At 54.9% G+C, this 18311-nt stretch overlaps 1 protein-coding gene across 3 annotated transcripts in view; it reads right to left on the bottom strand.

The window, feature by feature from the left end:
- Positions 1-5593: 5593 nt before the first annotated feature.
- Positions 5594-18311, bottom strand: part of TAOK2 (TAO kinase 2) — a 33100-nt gene continuing 20382 nt past the window's right edge. For 2 of the 3 annotated variants that reach the window (XM_072119484.1, XM_072119485.1), the window contains exons 5-17: positions 16280-16325; positions 16101-16197; positions 15906-16019; positions 15502-15593; positions 15065-15158; positions 13554-13635; positions 13286-13453; positions 12834-13040; positions 12541-12669; positions 12215-12451; positions 11934-12062; positions 11588-11791; positions 9269-11503 (exon numbers count right to left, since the gene is read on the bottom strand). In XM_072119484.1, the coding sequence (XP_071975585.1) occupies positions 10136-11503; positions 11588-11791; positions 11934-12062; positions 12215-12451; positions 12541-12669; positions 12834-13040; positions 13286-13453; positions 13554-13635; positions 15065-15158; positions 15502-15593; positions 15906-16019; positions 16101-16197; positions 16280-16325 (2967 nt within the window). In that variant the 3' untranslated portion in view covers positions 9269-10135. Of the gene's footprint in view, positions 6787-7582; positions 7766-8151; positions 8365-9268; positions 11504-11587; positions 11792-11933; positions 12063-12214; positions 12452-12540; positions 12670-12833; positions 13041-13285; positions 13454-13553; positions 13636-15064; positions 15159-15501; positions 15594-15905; positions 16020-16100; positions 16198-16279; positions 16326-18311 lie in introns of those variants that run through there. The other variant, XM_072119486.1, reaches the window with a different exon arrangement.

Raw genomic sequence — 18311 nt, 5'->3', positions numbered from 1 at the left:
AGGACCAGAGGCTCCTATGATGGGGAGGAGCTAACCTAATAACAGCCAATAAGGCCTTAGTATGAATCGGGGGGCAGTGTGTCTGGTGGCGCCATCTACCTCTCACACCACTACATTACATCCATACATTATCCTGTATCCGGGGGGAGGGGCCGCAGGTTATTCCCCGTCCTGCGCTCAGGCTACACTAACTGCCACTCTGCTGTCATGGAAACAAGGGTTGCTAGGCGCTCAGGCGGTTGCTGATGTCATCAAGCATGTGCCGGCCATTTATAACCGCAGCTCCATCTATAGATGAGGGGACTACAACCCCCAACGGAGCAGGAGAGAAGAGCCGAGACGTTATTATAAGGCTACAATCCTGACTGATACATTGTAACAGAAGAGCCGAGACCTTACATTCCTGACTGATACATTGTAACAGAAGAGCCGAGACCTTACATTCCTGACTGATACATTGTAACAGAAGAGCTGAGACCTTACATTCCTGACTGATACATTGTAACACAACCTCAGCTAAGAGCCAGGACGTCAGTTCAGGTTCAAATCCATTGCTATGACCACAAGAGTCTCCATTCACTGACAGCAGCAGAGGTGGTGAAGGATTACTTGATACATGGCTCCCAATCCTCTGCTTCCCTTCACACAGGCAGAAGAGGGATCTCCCAGAGTGGACACCAGGGCCCCGGGGGGCTATTAAATCCTCCGGCCAGTGCGGCGTCCATCCTAAAAGGAACCTGTCAGGATTGTAGCTTCTCCAGATGCATTGGGGACGTGTCCTCACACTGCTGTGCTCTGCGCTGTGAGTGTTCTGTATTAACCCTGGATGGATGTGCAATGACACCTCACACTGCTGTGCTCTCCATAGCCGTAGGTAGGTATAGTTCCCAGAGAGATGTGACAGCAAAGCTTTGTACATGTTGATAGTAGCAAAATCTTAAAAATGTGGATTTATATTCCAGGATTGTAGCTGGACTTGGGATACTCTTCACTGAGCACAGAACACTCCTTAACCTCTGCTCTGAGAAACCGCTGGTCATATAAAAAAAAAAAAGCTGTTCCCTGATTAGTGAAAAGATTTCCTAACATGAGTGCTCCAAGTCCAGCTATAATTCTGGAATATGTGAGAACATCTCAGTGTACCTGGAGAAGCTACAATTCCGGAATATAAACTAATATATCACAGTCCTGATGCTACTGACATACACAAAGGTCTGATTACACATCTCTCCAGGGACAACACATGAGACTGGTTACAGAGAGCACAGAGCACAGCAGTGTGAGGTCAGATTACACATCTCTCCAGGGACAACACATGAGACTGGTTACAGAGAGCACAGAGCACAGCAGTGTGAGGTCTGATTACACATCTCTCCAGGGACAATACATAACACTGGCTGCAGAGAGCACAGAGCACAGCAGTGTGAGGTCTGATTACACGTCTCTCCAGGGACAATACATAATACTGGCTGCAGAGAGCACAGAGCACAGCAGTGTGAGCTATGATTACACATCTCTCCAGGGATAATACATAACACTGGCTGCAGAGAGCACAGGGCACAGCAGTGTGAGGTCTGATTACACATCTCTCCAGGGACAATACATAACACTGGCTGCAGAGAGCACAGAGCACAGCAGTGTGAGGTCTCATTACACATCTCTCCAGGGACTATACATAACACTGGCTGCAGAGAGCACAGAGCACAGCAGTGTGAGGTCTGATTACACATCTCTCCAGGGACAATACATAACACTGGCTGCAGAGAGCACAGAGCACAGCAGTGTGAGGTCTGATTACACATCTCTCCAGGGACAATACATAACACTGGCTGCAGAGAGCACAGAGCACAGCAGTGTGAGGTCTGATTACACATCTCTCCAGGGACAGTACATAACACTGGCTGCAGAGAGCTCAGAGCACAGCAGTGTAAGGTCTGATTACACATCTCTCCAGGGACAATATATAACACTGGCTGCAGAGAGCACAGGGCACAGCAGTGTGAGGTCTGATTACACATCTCTCCAGGGACAGTACATAACACTGGCTGCAGAGAGCACAGAGCACAGCAGTGTGAGGTCTGATTACACATCTCTCCAGGGACAGTACATAACACTGGCTGCAGAGAGCACAGAGCACAGCAGTGTGAGGTCTGATTACACGTCTCTCCAGGGACAATACATAATACTGGCTGCAGAGAGCACAGAGCGCAGCAGTGTGAGGTCTGATTACACGTCTCTCCAGGGACAATACATAATACTGGCTGCAGAGAGCACAGAGCGCAGCAGTGTGAGGTCTGATTACACATCTCTCCAGGGACAATACATAACACTGGCTGCAGAGAGCACAGAGCACAGCAGTGTGAGGTCTGATTACACGTCTCTCCAGGGACAATACATAATACTGGCTGCAGAGAGCACAGAGCGCAGCAGTGTGAGGTCTGATTACACATCTCTCCAGGGACAATACATAACACTGGCTGCAGAGAGCACAGAGCACAGCAGTGTGAGGTCTGATTACACATCTCTCCAGGGACAATACATAGCACTGGCTGCAGAGAGCACAGAGCACAGCAGTGTGAGGTCTGATTACACATCTCTCCAGGGACAATACATAACACTGGCTGCAGAGAGCACAGAGCACAGCAGTGTGAGGTCTGATTACACATCTCTCCAGGGACAATACATAACACTGGCTGCAGAGAGCACAGAGCACAGCAGTGTGAGGTCTGATTACACATCTCTCCAGGGACAATACATAACACTGGCTGCACAGAGCACAGCAGTGTGAGGTCTGATTACACATCTCTCCAGGGACAATACATAACACTGGCTGCAGAGAGCACAGAGCACAGCAGTGTGAGGTCTGATTATACATCTCTCCAGGGACAATGCATAACACTGGCTGCAGAGAGCACATGGCACAGCAGTGTGAGGTCTGATTACACATCTCTCCAGGGACAATACATAACACTGGCTGCAGAGAGCACAGCAGTGTGAGGTCTGATTACACATCTCTCCAGGGACAATACATAACACTGGCTGCAGAGAGCACAGCAGTGTGAGGTCTGATTGCACATCTCTCCAGGGACACTACATAACACTGGCTGCAGAGAGCACAGAGCACAGCAGTGTGAGGTCTGATTACACATCTCTCCAGGGACAATACATAACACTGGCTACAGAGAGCACAGAGCACAGAGCACAGCAGTGTGAGGTCTGATTACACCTCTCCTGGGACAAAACATAACACTGGCTGCAGAGAGCACAGAGCACAGCAGTGTGAGGTCTGTTTACACATCTCTCCAGGGACAGTACATAACACTGGCTGCAGAGAGCACAGAGCACAGCAGTGTGAGGTGTGATTACACATCTCTCCAGGGACACTACATAACACTGGCTGCAGAGAGCACAGAGCACAACAGTGTGAGGTCTGATTACACATCTCTCCAGGGACAATACATAACACTGGCTGCACAGAGCACAGAGCACAGCAGTGTGAGGTCTGATTACACATCTCTCCAGGAACAATACATAACACTGGCTGCAGAGAGCACAGAGCACAGCAGTGTGAGCTATGATTACACATCTCTCCAGGGATAATACATAACACTGGCTGCAGAGAGCACAGGGCACAGCAGTGTGAGGTCTGATTACACATCTCTCCAGGGACAATACATAACACTGGCTGCAGAGAGCACAGAGCACAGCAGTGTGAGGTCTCATTACACATCTCTCCAGGGACTATACATAACACTGGCTGCAGAGAGCACAGAGCACAGCAGTGTGAGGTCTCATTACACATCTCTCCAGGGACAATACATAACACTGGCTGCATAGAGCACAGAGCACAGCAGTGTGAGGTCTCATTACACATCTCTCCAGGGACAATACATAACACTGGCTGCAGAGAGCACAGAGCACAGCAGTGTGAGGTCTGATTACACATCTCTCTAGGGACAGTACATAACACTGGCTGCAGAGAGCACAGAGCACAGCAGTGTGAGGTCTGATTACACATCTCTCCAGGGACAATACATAACACTGGCTGCAGAGAGCACAGAGCACAGCAGTGTGAGGTCTGATTATACATCTCTCCAGGGACAATACATAACACTGGATGCAGAGAGCACAGCAGTGTGAGGTCTGTTTACACATCTCTCCAGGGACAGTACATAACACTGGCTGCAGAGAGCACAGAGCACAGCAGTGTGAGGTCTGATTACACATCTCTCCAGAGACAATACATAACACTGGCTGCAGAGAGCCCAGAGCACAGCAGTGTGAGGTCTGATTATACATCTCTCCAGGGACAATACATAACACTGGCTGCAGAGAGCACAGAGCACAGCAGTGTGAGGTCTGATTATACATCTCTCCAGGGACAATACATAACACTGGCTGCAGAAAGCACAGAGCACAGCAGTGTGAGGTCTGATTATACATCTCTCCAGGGACAATACATAACACTGGCTGCAGAGAGCACAGAGCACAGCAGTGTGAGGTCTGATTACACATCTCTCCAGGGACAATACATAACACTGGCTGCAGAGAGCACAGAGCACAGCAGTGTGAGGTCTGATTATACATCTCTCCAGGGACAATACATAACACTGGCTGCAGAGAGCACAGAGCACAGCAGTGTGAGGTCTGATTACACATCTCTCCAGGGACAATACATAACACTGGCTGCAGAGAGCACAGAACACAGCAGTGTGAGGTCTGATTACACATCTCTCCAGGGACAGTACATAACACTGGCTGCAGAGAGCACAGAGCACAGCAGTGTGAGGTCTGATTACACATCTCTTCTTGGACAATACAGAACACTGGCTGCAGAGAGCACAGAGCACAGCAGTGTGAGGTCTGATTACACATCTCTCCAGGGACAATACATAACACTGGCTGCAGAGAGCACAGAGCACAGCAGTGTGAGGTCTGATTACACATCTCTCCAGGGACAGTACATAACACTGGCTGCAGAGAGCACAGCAGTGTGAGGTCTGATTACACATCTCTCTAGGGACAATACATAACACTGGCTGCAGAAAGCACAGAGCACAGCAGTGTGAGGTCTGATTATACATCTCTCCAGGGACAATACATAACACTGGCTGCAGAAAGCACAGAGCACAGCAGTGTGAGGTCTGATTACACATCTCTCCAGGGACAATACATAACACTGGCTGCAGAAAGCACAGAGCACAGCAGTGTGAGGTCTGATTACACATCTCTCCAGGGACAATACATAACACTGGCTGCAGAGAGCACAGAGCACAGCAGTGTGAGGTCTGATTACACATCTCTCCAGGGACAATACATAACACTGGCTGCAGAGAGCACAGAGCACAGCAGTGTGAGGTCTGATTATACATCTCTCCAGGGACAATACATAACACTGGCTGCAGAGAGCACAGAGCACAGCAGTGTGAGGTCTGATTACACATCTCTCCAGGGACAATACATAACACTGGCTGCAGAGAGCACAGCAGTGTGAGGACACATCTCTCCAGAGACCACACTGGCCGCTGTTACCCCTCCTGCTCATGGTGACTCCCCGCTGCCCCCCAGAGGTCGCACACGACACGGACGCCAGTTTCCATTCCAGTTTAATACTTTAATATCCAACATATGTCATGTAATGTAAAGTCTCTGCAGTTTCCTGAATGCCCGCGGCTCCGAGCCTCGTCCTCACCTCCCAATAAAATAAATGGAAAAAAAAAAATTACAGAAACTGCGGCCGGAGGCCTAGACGCCCCGCGGGGATAATGAGGAGTTTTTTTAATACATTCCTTAATAGTTTTGTCTTTTTTTCAGTTTTTACATTTTTTCTAATAAAAAAAAAAAAAAATCTCATCAGGCATCCGATCTCTCGCACGCGCACGGTACACACAGACGCACAACCGCCCGGCAGAACACCCAATGACGACAACAGCGACCGAACGGATCATAAAAGGGACTAAAAAATCATAATCAGGCGATTACCCAGTAAAGTGCTAGAAAAACAAGCCGTGTTTGATCTTCTACCACAGACGGGGGGTGAAATACGCTGGCCAAGGAGGCGGGGCTATGTACAAGGGGCGGAGTCACCCAGCGCAGGGGGGAGGGGAAGTCCTATAGTGCAGGAACGGAATCGAAGCAAAAAAAAAAAAAAAAAAGAGAAAACTTAGAGGGGACGTCAGAGAGCGGCCATATTGTCATCATCACAGGAATATGTAAGGGGAGGGGGCTCCCGCCACGGGATGGGGGGCGCTGGCCTCAGGAGTACGAGAGGTGGGAGCCGTTAGAGAGCTGAGACGTGACACTGGTGCTGCGGCTCAGCCCCGACTCTGAGGGTCCCCCCGGCGCCCCTCTCCTCAGGGGTTGGGGGCTGTTACGCAGGAGGAGGAGGCCGGCCCGGCCGCTGGAGGAGGACGGCGAGGCAGAGGAGGAAGAAGAGGAGGAGGAGGAAGGCATGGCGGAGGAGGAGCCGGGGGGGTGCAGGCCCCATGATGAGGAGGGAGGGGCTAGTAGTGTGGGTTGGCGCCAGAGTTGAGGTGCTCCAGTATTTTGCACCCCGTGGCTCCAGTGCGAGCCGCTGCGGGGCACAGGACGGGAGGGCCAGCCGGGGGGAGGCGCGGGGTAGCCCTGGTTGAACGCCTCCGCAGGGATTCCAGTCAGCGCCATGTTGCTGAATCCTAGTCGCATGCTCTCAGAGTCGAAGGCTTCGATCTCCCGGGCCTGGCGCTCCAGGAGGCTGCGGATCCGCTCCGAGCGTTCGCTCTGCAGGGCGAGCATCTCCTCCTCTATCTGCAGGGACAACAACACACAAGTAGAACACCCGCACCTCCTCCAAAATCCCCAGCATTACATGATCAGATCCTGGCTGCCCACAGCCGCCACTAGAGGGAGCCGCATGCAGCGCTATGATCAACACCGGAGCCCCCAGTGCCCGACTCCCACCCAACACAAGAACAGGGATCTACTTCCACCTGATTAACGGAGCGACAATCCATTCCCAACTATAATAACGTTATCCAAAACTACCCCTTCAACCCTACATGTATGACAGGTTGTAGCGACTGTCCCCAGCCCCCTCCTCCCACCGCTGCCCTCACCCTCTGCTACGGCACTGCCCCCGCTACCCCCTCACCCTCTGCACCATGGTGCCCCCGCTGCTCTAGCACTGCCCCCTCACCCTCTGCATCATAGTGCCCCGGCTGCCCCCTCTCACCCCCTGCTCCAGCAGTGCCCCCCACTCGTCCTCTGCACCATAGTGCCGCCGCTACCCCCTCACCTACGGCACTGCCCCCGCTACCCCCTCATCCTCTGCTACGGCACTGCCCCCGCTACCCCCTCACCCTCTGCACTAGTGCCCCCGACTACCCCCTCACCCTCTGCACCATGGTGCCCCCGCTGCAACTCTGCTCCAGCAGTGCCCCCCACCCGCTGCCCCCGCTTGTCCTCTGCTCCATAGTGTCCCCCTAACTCTGTGCTCCAGCAGCACCGCCCTTAGTCCCCGGTGCCCTCCTCACCACCGGCAGAGCCCCCGTTATCCCGCTCACCCTCTGTACCATAGTCCCCTCGGCCGCCCCTGCCCCCTCACCCTCTGCTCCAGCAGTGCCCGGCGGATGGACACGCGCTGCTCCAGCTCCTTGATCTCGCGCTCGTGCTGCGCCTCGGTGTGGATCTTGATCTTGCTCTGGTAGGCGTTCAGCAGTTCCAGTTCTTTCTGCAGCTGGATCCGCAGCTCCTGGTATTCCGACTCCTGGGTCTCATCCAGTCGGAGCTGAGAAAACAAGAGGATCATGGGATGAGCAGAGGAAAGTCCTGGATCCAACTAAGGAAATACACGGCGGTGCGGGGCACATTCACCACAGGCCCCCACTGGAAGCTGTAGTGTCACACTGGGGGCTTTAGTGGCAAACAACGTGGACAAGGGGAGCTGCAACCGATCGCTGGGGGCCGTAGTGACCTGCGCCAGGCACGCTGGGGGCCGTAGTGACCTGCGCCAGGCACGCTGGGGGCCGTAGTGACCTGCGCCAGGCACGCTGGGGGCCGTAGTGACCTGCGCCAGGCACGCGGTGGCCAGAGTGGCACATGCCCGGGTGCTCTGGGATTAATAGGGACACACCAGGAGCCGCAGCGCCCCCAGCCCTGATCCCCGGGACCTACGGCTTGTGTGGAGAGCATTTCGTTGATGCTGTGGTCGTACTGCTCGGCCAGGATCGCCAGCTTGCGGGTCTGCTCGTCCTTCAGCCTCTTGAGGATGCTCTTGTGCTCGCTCTTGGGGGTGGTCTCCAGCAGGTGGTTGCGCAGCGCCTTGTACTGCCGCGTCTGGATCTTGCACGTGTCCTGGAACTGACGCTTTATCTGAAGCTCCTTAGACTAGAGATGGAAATGTGTAAGGGGGAAGAGCAATGCAAGATGGAGGGGGAAAGGCAGAGAACAGGGGTGAAGAGAAGACATAGTCAATCCTTCCTGAGCCACCAGGGGGCGACAGACACTGCCCCTTCCATGCCTAGTGTAGCCTACATCAGGACCTATACACAGTGCAGCAGCAGCAGGGGACAGCACTTCCAGGTGTGTGGATGGAACCAGCGCCTTAAGCTTCCCCTGCTTGTCCTGCATTATACTCTAGTTACATCCAGAGCTGCAGTCACAACGGCCTTCAGTTTAAAAACGTCTCCCCAATAATATCAGGATGCCCCAAGGGTTATATATTAGACACCAATACACCACAATGGATGCAATTCGTGATGGGCTCTTCGTTGTGAGCTGGCTCATTAGGCTCCGCTCACCAAGAAGAGCCGGCTCTTGGCACCGGCTCGTTCTCGACCTTTCCATTACTAGACTCAATGTGCCGTGTTACCTCTAGAGGGAGCCAGCAGAATTGTGGATGCAGCTCTGGATGTGACTGGGGATGAAGGTTCATCATTGTACAGTGTTAGTCCCTGGCGCCCACCGGCTTTGCACCATTAACCCTTTCTCTGCCTACAAGACTCAGCCTTACAGCCCCCAGACCCCGGACGTGATGACAAATGGTTCATGATAGAAAGAAAAATGACACAAACTGGATGAGTTTCACTTCCGGTTTATTACAAACTAAAAACACAACGAAAAATAGAACACAAAAAAAAAAAATTAAAAAAAACTATGAACAGAAATGATGTATTTACAATGAAGGGGAATATATATATCTCCATCTGGAGGAGGTAATAAATAGGTTTAACCCCCGCCTGCCCGCTCTCGCCTCTCCCCGGGGCAGTGCAGGGGTTAAACGTTAAATATATATATATATCTCTAGTGGTAAATATTACACAGAATTCAGCAGGATTTTTCCTTTTTTTTTTTACAATGTACAAAAGGGAGAAAATAAATTAAAAAAATGGAACAGAAATAATACAATCAAATAACGGACGGAGAGCGCTTTGTTTTGTTTTTTTGTCTCATCTTGAAGTTTGGGGTAGGCTGGTCTCAGGCACAGAAAGGGTTAATGGGCTGCTCCCCCAGAAGGAGCAACATGACCCCACCCCCCACCCCCTGAGAAATGTCATACACACAAGAGCCACTAGGGGTCACCCACAGCATCAACTGCACCAAGCAATGATGTGCAATACCCCCCGCAGCCAGCAGATGCCCCCGCACACAGCGCTGCGCCCTCCTGCAACTCCAGCCAGCACCAACCTGCAGCTTCTGCAGAATCACAACCGCCATGAGCGACTTATAGCTCAGCAATAGCAAGGAAATCAGCAGCGACTCTTACCATGGATCCCCCTCCCCAGGAGGACACCACCATGACACTATATGACAGACCGTGGGGGAGGTGGAATGGTTAACCTCTTCCCTGCCACAGAGACCAGCGTGCGCCCTCAAAAATATATTAAAAAAATCAAAACAAAACCCTTCTTAGCGCCCCCTAGTGGTCTGATCCTGATGACGTCTAGTACATAGAAATCTGATAAAAAGTGCCAAGGCCTGGATACTGCCCCCTACTGGGTAATAAGTGCAGCACAGATACGTTTACCACAAGGAACGATGTGCAACAGGAAATCAGATACAATAGTGCAAGCAGCGAGCGTCGCCACCCTCCCTGCAGGCGCCATCTCTCCTTCACTTTATACATTAAGGCACTTTATGCATGTGAGCGGCGCAGCTGTCAGCGCCATGGTATAGGAGGGTGTGATCGTCTGGCGGTGCTGACCCTTCCCGCTGACCTTCCTATGGGGGGCGCCCTCTGCTCCCTGCTCTTGGCGTCCGCCCTCCGCCGCTGCTCTCGGCTCAGGAGTCTGGGGATGCGGCTGGGCTTCTCCTCTCTTATCAGCTTCATTTTGGTCATGTACATGAGGGCGAGAGGGGGCAGGACACCGCACAGCCTGCGCACACCCTTGGTTAGGCCATCATTTAGAGTCTTGGCCACCTGGGAGGGGGTCCTCGTGAGCCTCCACCACCACGAGGGCTTATGGTTCCCTGCAGAGGAGCGGCTGGCAGGCACAGGTATCCGGCTCCGGAAGCCGCCTTTATAGGTTTTAGGGAAGAGGTAGAAGAGCCCTCCCTCGCCCGCAGCCCCACAGCGCTGGAGAACCCTGAACAGAGGCCGGGGCAGCCGCAGCAGCGCCCGCAGCCAAAGCCGCCGAGATCTTTTGGGCCATCCTTTGAGCCACTGGCCTGCAGGCCGGCCCAGGGAACCAGCCGCCAGAAAGATGGAGAGGAAAATCCCTGGGGATGTGAAGACCCCCACAGCAATCGCCAGAACGGGCACATAATATAATCTGAGCCTGTAACTCATTGCCAGCGCAGCCAGCGCCCCCCAGCTCTGAGCCAGCAACATGAAGGTGGCAGAGCTCAGAGCAAAGACCCAGCACAGGAGGATGTACCCGCACAGGAGGCTGGCGCCAAGCGTCTCTAGGGCCACTAGTGCAGAGTCTAACAGGGGCCCCGATCTCCAGAGGGTGAGGAGAGCCAGCAGAAGAGGAAGCAGCGACCAAGGGCAGAAAGGTCTGGAGGCTGCCAGCAGAGTCAGGGCACCGCAGATGGCATGACTGGCCAGCGAGGAGGAGACCTGTGAAGGTGCCGGACGGGTAGAAACCTCCGGCTCTGGTGCCCAGGCAGACGACAGCTCAAAGTAAGGAGCGTCCTGGTCTGGACACCCATCGGCCTCGCTGCGCTCTAATGCCACATCTGCTGCTTCCTCCTCCTCCTCCTCAGAGCTGCAGAGGCTGAAGGAGTCTCCCTCTACCCCCTCCTCTTCCTCCTCCTCCTCCTCCTCCTCCTCCCCTGGCCTTACTTTGAGGCTCTTGGGTTGCTGCCGGACCTCCGCGGCGTGTTTCTGCCGTAGTTCCTGCTCTCGGCGCTTGTTGTACTCCAGCTGGTTGCCCAGCTCCGTCTGATGCTGGAGACGGATGAGCTCGCTGCGAGTGTGCTGCAGCATCTGCAGGTGCCGGAACTCCAGCTCCTGAGTGCACTCGTGCTGGCGCAGAAGCATGGCACATTCCAGGTCCCGCTGGGTCTGCTTCTTGTTCAGTTCCTGGAAGAGAAGGTAGTGGGGTCACCAGGAGTTTTATTGCCCATCCACGTTGTACCTACATGATCCCATGTCAGCAGCACTCACCTCTCTCAGGAGATCCTGATCCAGATTGTGCCGGGCCAGAAGCATCTTGCGCTTGTACTGTCGACACTGGAGCTCAAAGTACTGGCGCTGCCGGCGTAAAAGATTGGCCTCCTCCTCGGCCTGGTAGTGCTGCATACTCTCCTTCTGGCGGAGCAGCCATTCCTGCTTCTCCCGCTTCGGGGTGCTCTGGTTCTCCTGTAGTTCCTACAATAACAGGATGCATTTCATACTGGTTCCAGAAACCTCCATATACCCAGTGCCTAGAGAGCAGCGGAGCACAGGGCTGACCCAGTGTCTGCCGGCTCCAGGACCCTGAGTGTAGACAAGTTTGGAGACAGATTGTTACCTCCTTCAGCTGCTCCTTGCGGATCTTGTACTGTCGCTTCTGGCTCTCCAGCAGGTTTGTCAGCTCCTTCTTCTGCTGGCCCAGGATGTGCTGCTGAAACTTCTTCTCTTCAGTCATGGCAGCCTTGGCCTGGGAAGTAAAGACAACCTCACTGACACAACATCTAACCATCTACCTAAATAGAACCCACACAGGGTCACCCCATTAACATCACCGACAAGCAGTGGGGGACAGCACAGTATAAGCAATCACCAGCCGCCCGTCACCCTAGAAGACCCTACCTCCTTCTCAAAGATGGCCTGGTGCTTCTTGGACAGTTTATCAGTCTCCGCAGCGAAGTTGCTCCTCTGCGCTTCCAGCTCTTTGTCCAGGCGTTGCTGGTGCTCATCCAGCTCGGACTTCAGCTTGTTCTCCAGCGCCATAAGCTGCTTCTGGTGCTGTCTGCGCATGCGCTTGTACCCAGACATTTGTTCCCGTAATGCTGAATCCTGCTCATGTTCCTGGATTTGCCGCGTCACCTACGGATGAAGAAGGCACATAAGAGACATAATGAGGGTCTTAGAATTCCACAGTAGTGATACATTACAGAGCCTGAGGGGACCCTTACCAGCGAGGCTGTGCGGATCGTGGCAAAGTGGTCCCTGTTGCGGCAGTATGCCCTCCTGCGTGCGGCAGAGGATGACTGCTGAGCCTCCATCTCTGGCTGGTATGGATCATCGTAGATGTTGTCGTGAGGCTGGTAAGAAAACCAACGTGTTACTGCAGGAACGGTTAGGGAGCCGGGTGTGTGGGAGTAAACGTGAGGCGGCTAGAGCACAATGAGGAAAGGGCTCTTCCTATGGCCTCTAAGCATGCAGACACATCACCTGTAGGATATGGCAGCTCGGTCACATGTCTTACCGGCAGCCGGTGTATGACGGAGCTGTTGGAGGTGACGGTGTGCTCGCCCTCCTGCATCATGGCCATCTCTCCGCTGTCATCGGAGGCGTCAGCCAGGCTGTTCACCGAGCTGCTCTGACTGCTGGCGCTGATGGACATGCTGGGCACAGACTGGCTGCTCTCCATGCTGGTTATTGTACCCGTGCAATGGAGAAACTGCTCAGACTCCTAGAAGGAAGAGAGAAGACGGGTCACATCACAAGGTGAATGACACTTTATTTGCCTTGACTTCAATAAGACAGGGTGACAGCTGGGAACCCTGGTCATCATGACAATGAGAATCTGGCCCAGGTGTCAGGCTGCTGCTCCACTCCAAATCTCTAGGACTGACAAGGACGGCTCCCACAGACAGCACTGAGCTCCTGCTCGCCCTTCTCCTCCTGCCACCTGTGAGTAGAGTCCCATCCTCTCACCTCCTCCTCCTCAGTGGTCTCAGTGTTTGGCCCATTCTGGGTGTCCTGGAAGAGGATCTTCTTCATCTTGCGGTACTGCAGGTTGTCGAGCTCCCTCACTGCATCTTTTGTGCGCTGGATCAGTTCCATGATTACGGTTTGTGGCCTTTCCCTTTGCAGGAAACGATGCTGTAATGAAAGGGCAGAGGTCACATGAAGAGGTCACATGAAGAGGACACCGTCAGGTCAGAAATCCTCCGCACATGGGTCACTGGACTCTTCTACTCACCTTAAGCAGCATGTCAGAACTAGGCCGGTCCTGGGGAATCTTCTGGAGACATGAATCCACAAAGTTCCGGAAATATTCAGACCTACACAAAAGGGGAAAATTAATTATAAGTAACAATGACCCCCCCCCATAAGCTGCACAGTGTATACTAGTGATATACCAGGGCACAGGGGCCGGAGGAGGCTGCACAGCGTATACTAGTGATATACCAGGGCACCGGGGCCGGAGGAGGCTGCACAGCGTATACTAGTGATATACCAGGGCACCGGGGCCGGAGGAGGCTGCACAGCGTATACTAGTGATATACCAGGGCACAGGGGCCGGAGGAGGCCGCACAGCGTATACTAGTGATATACCAGGGCACCGGGGCCGGAGGAGGCCGCACAGCGTATACTAGTGATATACCAGGGCACCGGGGCCGGAGGAGGCCGCACAGCGTATACTAGTGATATACCAGGGCACCGGGGCCGGAGGAGGCCGCACAGCGTATACTAGTGATATACCAGGGCACAGGGGCCGGAGGAGGCCGCACAGCGTATACTAGTGATATACCAGGGCACCGGGGCCGGAGGAGGCTGCACAGCGTATACTAGTGATATACCAGGGCACCGGGGCCGGAGGAGGCTGCACAGCGTATACTAGTGATATACCAGGGCACCGGGGCCGGAGGAGGCTGCACGGTGTATACTAGTGATATACCAGGGGACCGGGGCCGGAGGAGGCTGCACGGTGTATACTAGTGATATACCAGGGGACCGGGGCCGGAGGAGGCTGCACGGTGTATACTAGTGATATACCAGGGCACCGGGGCCGGAGGAGGCTGCACAGCGTATACTAGTGATATACCAGGGCACCGGGGCCGGAGGAGGCTGCACAGCGTATACTAGTGATATACCAGGGCACAGGGGCTGGAGGAGGCTGCACAGTGTATACTAGTGATATACCAGGGCACAGAGGTCGGAGGAGGCTGCACAGTGTATACTAGTGATATACCAGGGCACCGGGGCCGGAGGAGGCTGCACAGTGTATACTAGTGATATACCAGGGCACAGGGGCTGGAGGAGGCTGCACAGTGTATACTAGTGATATACCAGGGCACAGGGGCTGGAGGAGGCTGCACAGCGTATACTAGTGATATACCAGGGCACCGGAGGAGGCTGCACAGCGTATACTAGTGATATACCAGGGCACAGGGGCCGGAGGAGGCTGCACAGTGTATACTAGTGATATACCAGGGCACCGGGGCCGGAGGAGGCTGCACAGTGTATACTAGTGATATACCAGGGGACCGGGGCCGGAGGAGGCTGCACAGCGTATACTAGTGATATACCAGGGCACCGGGGCCGGAGGAGGCTGCACAGTGTATACTAGTGATATACCAGGGGACCGGGGCCGGAGGAGGCTGCACAGTGTATACTAGTGATATACCAGGGGACCGGGGCCGGAGGAGGCTGCACGGTGTATACTAGTGATATACCAGGACACTGGGCCTAGTAGGATGTGGTACTTACCAGTGATTGGACTGCAGGACAGGAGACTCGTTCTGAGCGATGTGGTATAAGGCACTCATAGCATTCATATTAAACAGCGGTGGTTTCCTCTCAGCTACAGGAAACAAGAAACATGATGAAAATCATTCTACATGAAAATTTCTTCCCCACCTCAGGCGTCTCTCCTCCTCCCTGGTGGGGTCTCAGCGCTATGAGTCCATGCAATGGCGCTGCGAGGAGGGGGAGAGGTCAACACTAACACAGCGCAGGCCATGCACATCACGTAACTGTTTCACTGCTGATTTCTACTACTTATTTCATGCTGCACGCTCCTTTGTGTGATGCAAGCGGCCGGTGGATTTACTACTGAATTACTTTATGAGAGGACACAATACATCATGGGAACTGTGGGCAGTCTAAATTTGGCTTCAGGGCAGTTAAAGGAAGAAGTCACATACCTAACTCAATGCTTGTGATCCCCAGGGACCACACGTCTACCTTCCCGTCATACTGCCCCTCATCCATGGCAAGAATCACCTCCGGAGCCATCCTGCGGAAAAGAACAGAACAGGTCAGTGTATACACGAATATGCTGAGCAGGGGGGCAGGTAATCAGCCCTATTCCTAAGGTCCTTAGGCATCACCCATTACAGACCTCCGGAGCCCCCATTACCAGCACACAGTATGGGAGGAGGTGATTAGAAGTAAAGGAGATTAATACCAATATTATCCTTGTGCAGAGATCATCATTCACCACCCCAAAAGCACTCCAAGACCCAGATACTGGACTTTTGCCCCGACTATATGGAGGAGAATGTGAACACTGCCCAGTAATGGACATGTTATGGGCAGAACCACTCACCAGTACGGGGTCCCCACAAACGAATTAGCTGGAGCCACTATGGAAGCAGAACCGAAATCCCCCAGCTTGACCAGCCCCGGCTCTGTCAGGAGGATATTCCCAGCCTTCACATCTCTGCAGGGGAGGAATACATGACAGGAGTCACTAAGCAGCTCCTCCATCTCTTATGTAGGGTCACTGTCCATAGACACTTACCTGTGGATCATGTTGTGGGTGTGGAGGTAGGCCAGACCCTGGAGTGCACCATGGGTAATAGCAGCGATCTCCACCTCCTGAAGGGGCTTCTTGTGAACTACAGAATAGAGGAGCAACGGGAGCATGGACAAGAGCCGAGAAAGACAGGCAGAAGACCCCCATAGGACCCCAGCACTCACCCTCCAGGAGGTCGGAAGCAGATCCCAGGCAGTACTCCATCACCAGCTGATCAGCAGCGCCCGCGGGGCAGGGGAAACAGAAAGAAAGGCTATTAGTCAGATGTGTGCAAAAGATTATGGCTGGTGGGGATGAGGAGAGAGGGGGCAGAGGCCTGGCACATAGGAGGAGGGAGAGGAGAGAGGGGGCAGAGGCCTGGCACATAGGAGGAGGGAGAGGAGAGAGGGGGCAGAGGCCTGGCACATAAGAGGAGGAGGAGGGAGAGGAGAGAGGGGGCAGAGGCCTGGCACATAAGAGGAGGAGGAGGGAGAGGAGAGAGGGGGCAGAGGCCTGGCACATAGGAGAAGGAGGAGGAGGAGGAGGAGAGAGGGGGCAGAGGCCTGGCACATAGGAGGAGGAGGGAGAGGAGAGAGGGGGCAGAGGCCTGGCACATAAGAGGAGGAGGAGGGAGAGGAGAGAGGGGGCAGAGGCCTGGCACATAGGAGAAGGAGGAGAAGGAGGAGGAGGAGGAGGAGAGAGGGGGCAGAGGACTGTCACATAGGAGGAGGGAGAGGAGAGAGGGGGCAGAGGCCTGGCACATAGGGGGAGGAGGAGGAGAGAGGGGGCAGAGGCCTGGCACATAGGAGGAGGAGGGAGAGGAGAGGGGGGGCAGAGGCCTGGCACATAGGAGGAGGAGGAGGAGGAGGAGAGAGGGGGCAGAGGCCTGGCACATAGGAGGAGGAGGAGAGGAGAGAGGGGGCAGAGGCCTGGCACATAGGAGGAGGAGGGAGAGGAGAGGGGGGGCAGAGGCCTGGCACATAGGAGGAGGAGGAGGAGGAGGAGAGAGGGGGCAGAGGCCTGGCACATAGGAGGAGGAGGGAGAGGAGAGAGGGGGCAGAGGCCTGGCACATAGGAGGAGGAGGGAGAGGAGAGGGGGGGCAGAGGCCTGGCACATAGGAGGAGGAGGGAGAGGAGAGAGGGGGCAGAGGCCTGGCACATAGGAGGAGGAGGAGAGGAGAGAGGGGGCAGAGGCCTGGCACATAGGAGGAGGAGGGAGAGGAGAGAGGGGGCAGAGGCCTGGCACATAGGAGGAGGTGGAGGGAGAGGAGAGAGGGGGCAGAGGCCTGGCACATAGGAGGAGGGAGAGGAGAGAGGGGGCAGAGGCCTGGCACATAGGAGAAGGAGGAGGAGGAGGAGAGGAGAGAGGGGGCAGAGGCCTGGCACATAGGAGGAGGAGGAGGGAGAGGAGAGAGGGGGCAGAGGCCTGGCACATAGGAGGAGGAGGAGGGAGAGGAGAGAGGGGGCAGAGGCCTGGCACATAGGAGGAGGAGGAGGAGGAGGAGAGAGGGGGCAGAGGCCTGGCACACAGGAGGAGGGAGAGGAGAGAGGGGGCAGAGGCCTGGCACATAGGAGGAGGAGGAGGAGAGGAGAGAGGGGGCAGAGGCCTGGCACATAGGAGGAGGATGAGGGAGAGGAGAGAGGGGGCAGAGGCCTGGCACATAGGAGGAGGATGAGGGAGAGGAGAGAGGGGGCAGAGGCCTGGCACACAGGAGGAGGATGAGGGAGAGGAGAGAGGGGGCAGAGGCCTGGCACATAGGAGGAGGAGGAAGAGGAGAGAGGGGGCAGAGGCCTGGCACATAGGAGGAGGAGGAGGAGAGAGGGGGCAGAGGCCTGGCACATAGGAGGAGGAGGAGGGAGAGGAGAGAGGGGGCAGAGGCCTGGCACACAGGAGGAGGATGAGGGAGAGGAGAGAGGGGGCAGAGGCCTGGCACATAGGAGGAGGAGGAAGAGGAGAGAGGGGGCAGAGGCCTGGCACATAGGAGGAGGAGGAGGAGAGAGGGGGCAGAGGCCTGGCACATAGGAGGAGGAGGAGGGAGAGGAGAGAGGGGGCAGAGGCCTGGCACATAGGAGGAGGAGGAGGGAGAGGAGAGAGGGGGCAGAGGCCTGGCACATAGGAGGAGGAGGAGGAGGAGGAGAGAGGGGGCAGAGGCCTGGCACACAGGAGGAGGGAGAGGAGAGAGGGGGCAGAGGCCTGGCACATAGGAGGAGGAGGAG

The sequence above is a fragment of the Engystomops pustulosus genome, chromosome 8 (genome assembly GCF_040894005.1).
Source record: "Engystomops pustulosus chromosome 8, aEngPut4.maternal, whole genome shotgun sequence".
Lineage (NCBI taxonomy): Eukaryota > Metazoa > Chordata > Amphibia > Anura > Leptodactylidae > Engystomops > Engystomops pustulosus.
This window is presented reverse-complemented; position numbering and strand designations above follow the sequence as displayed.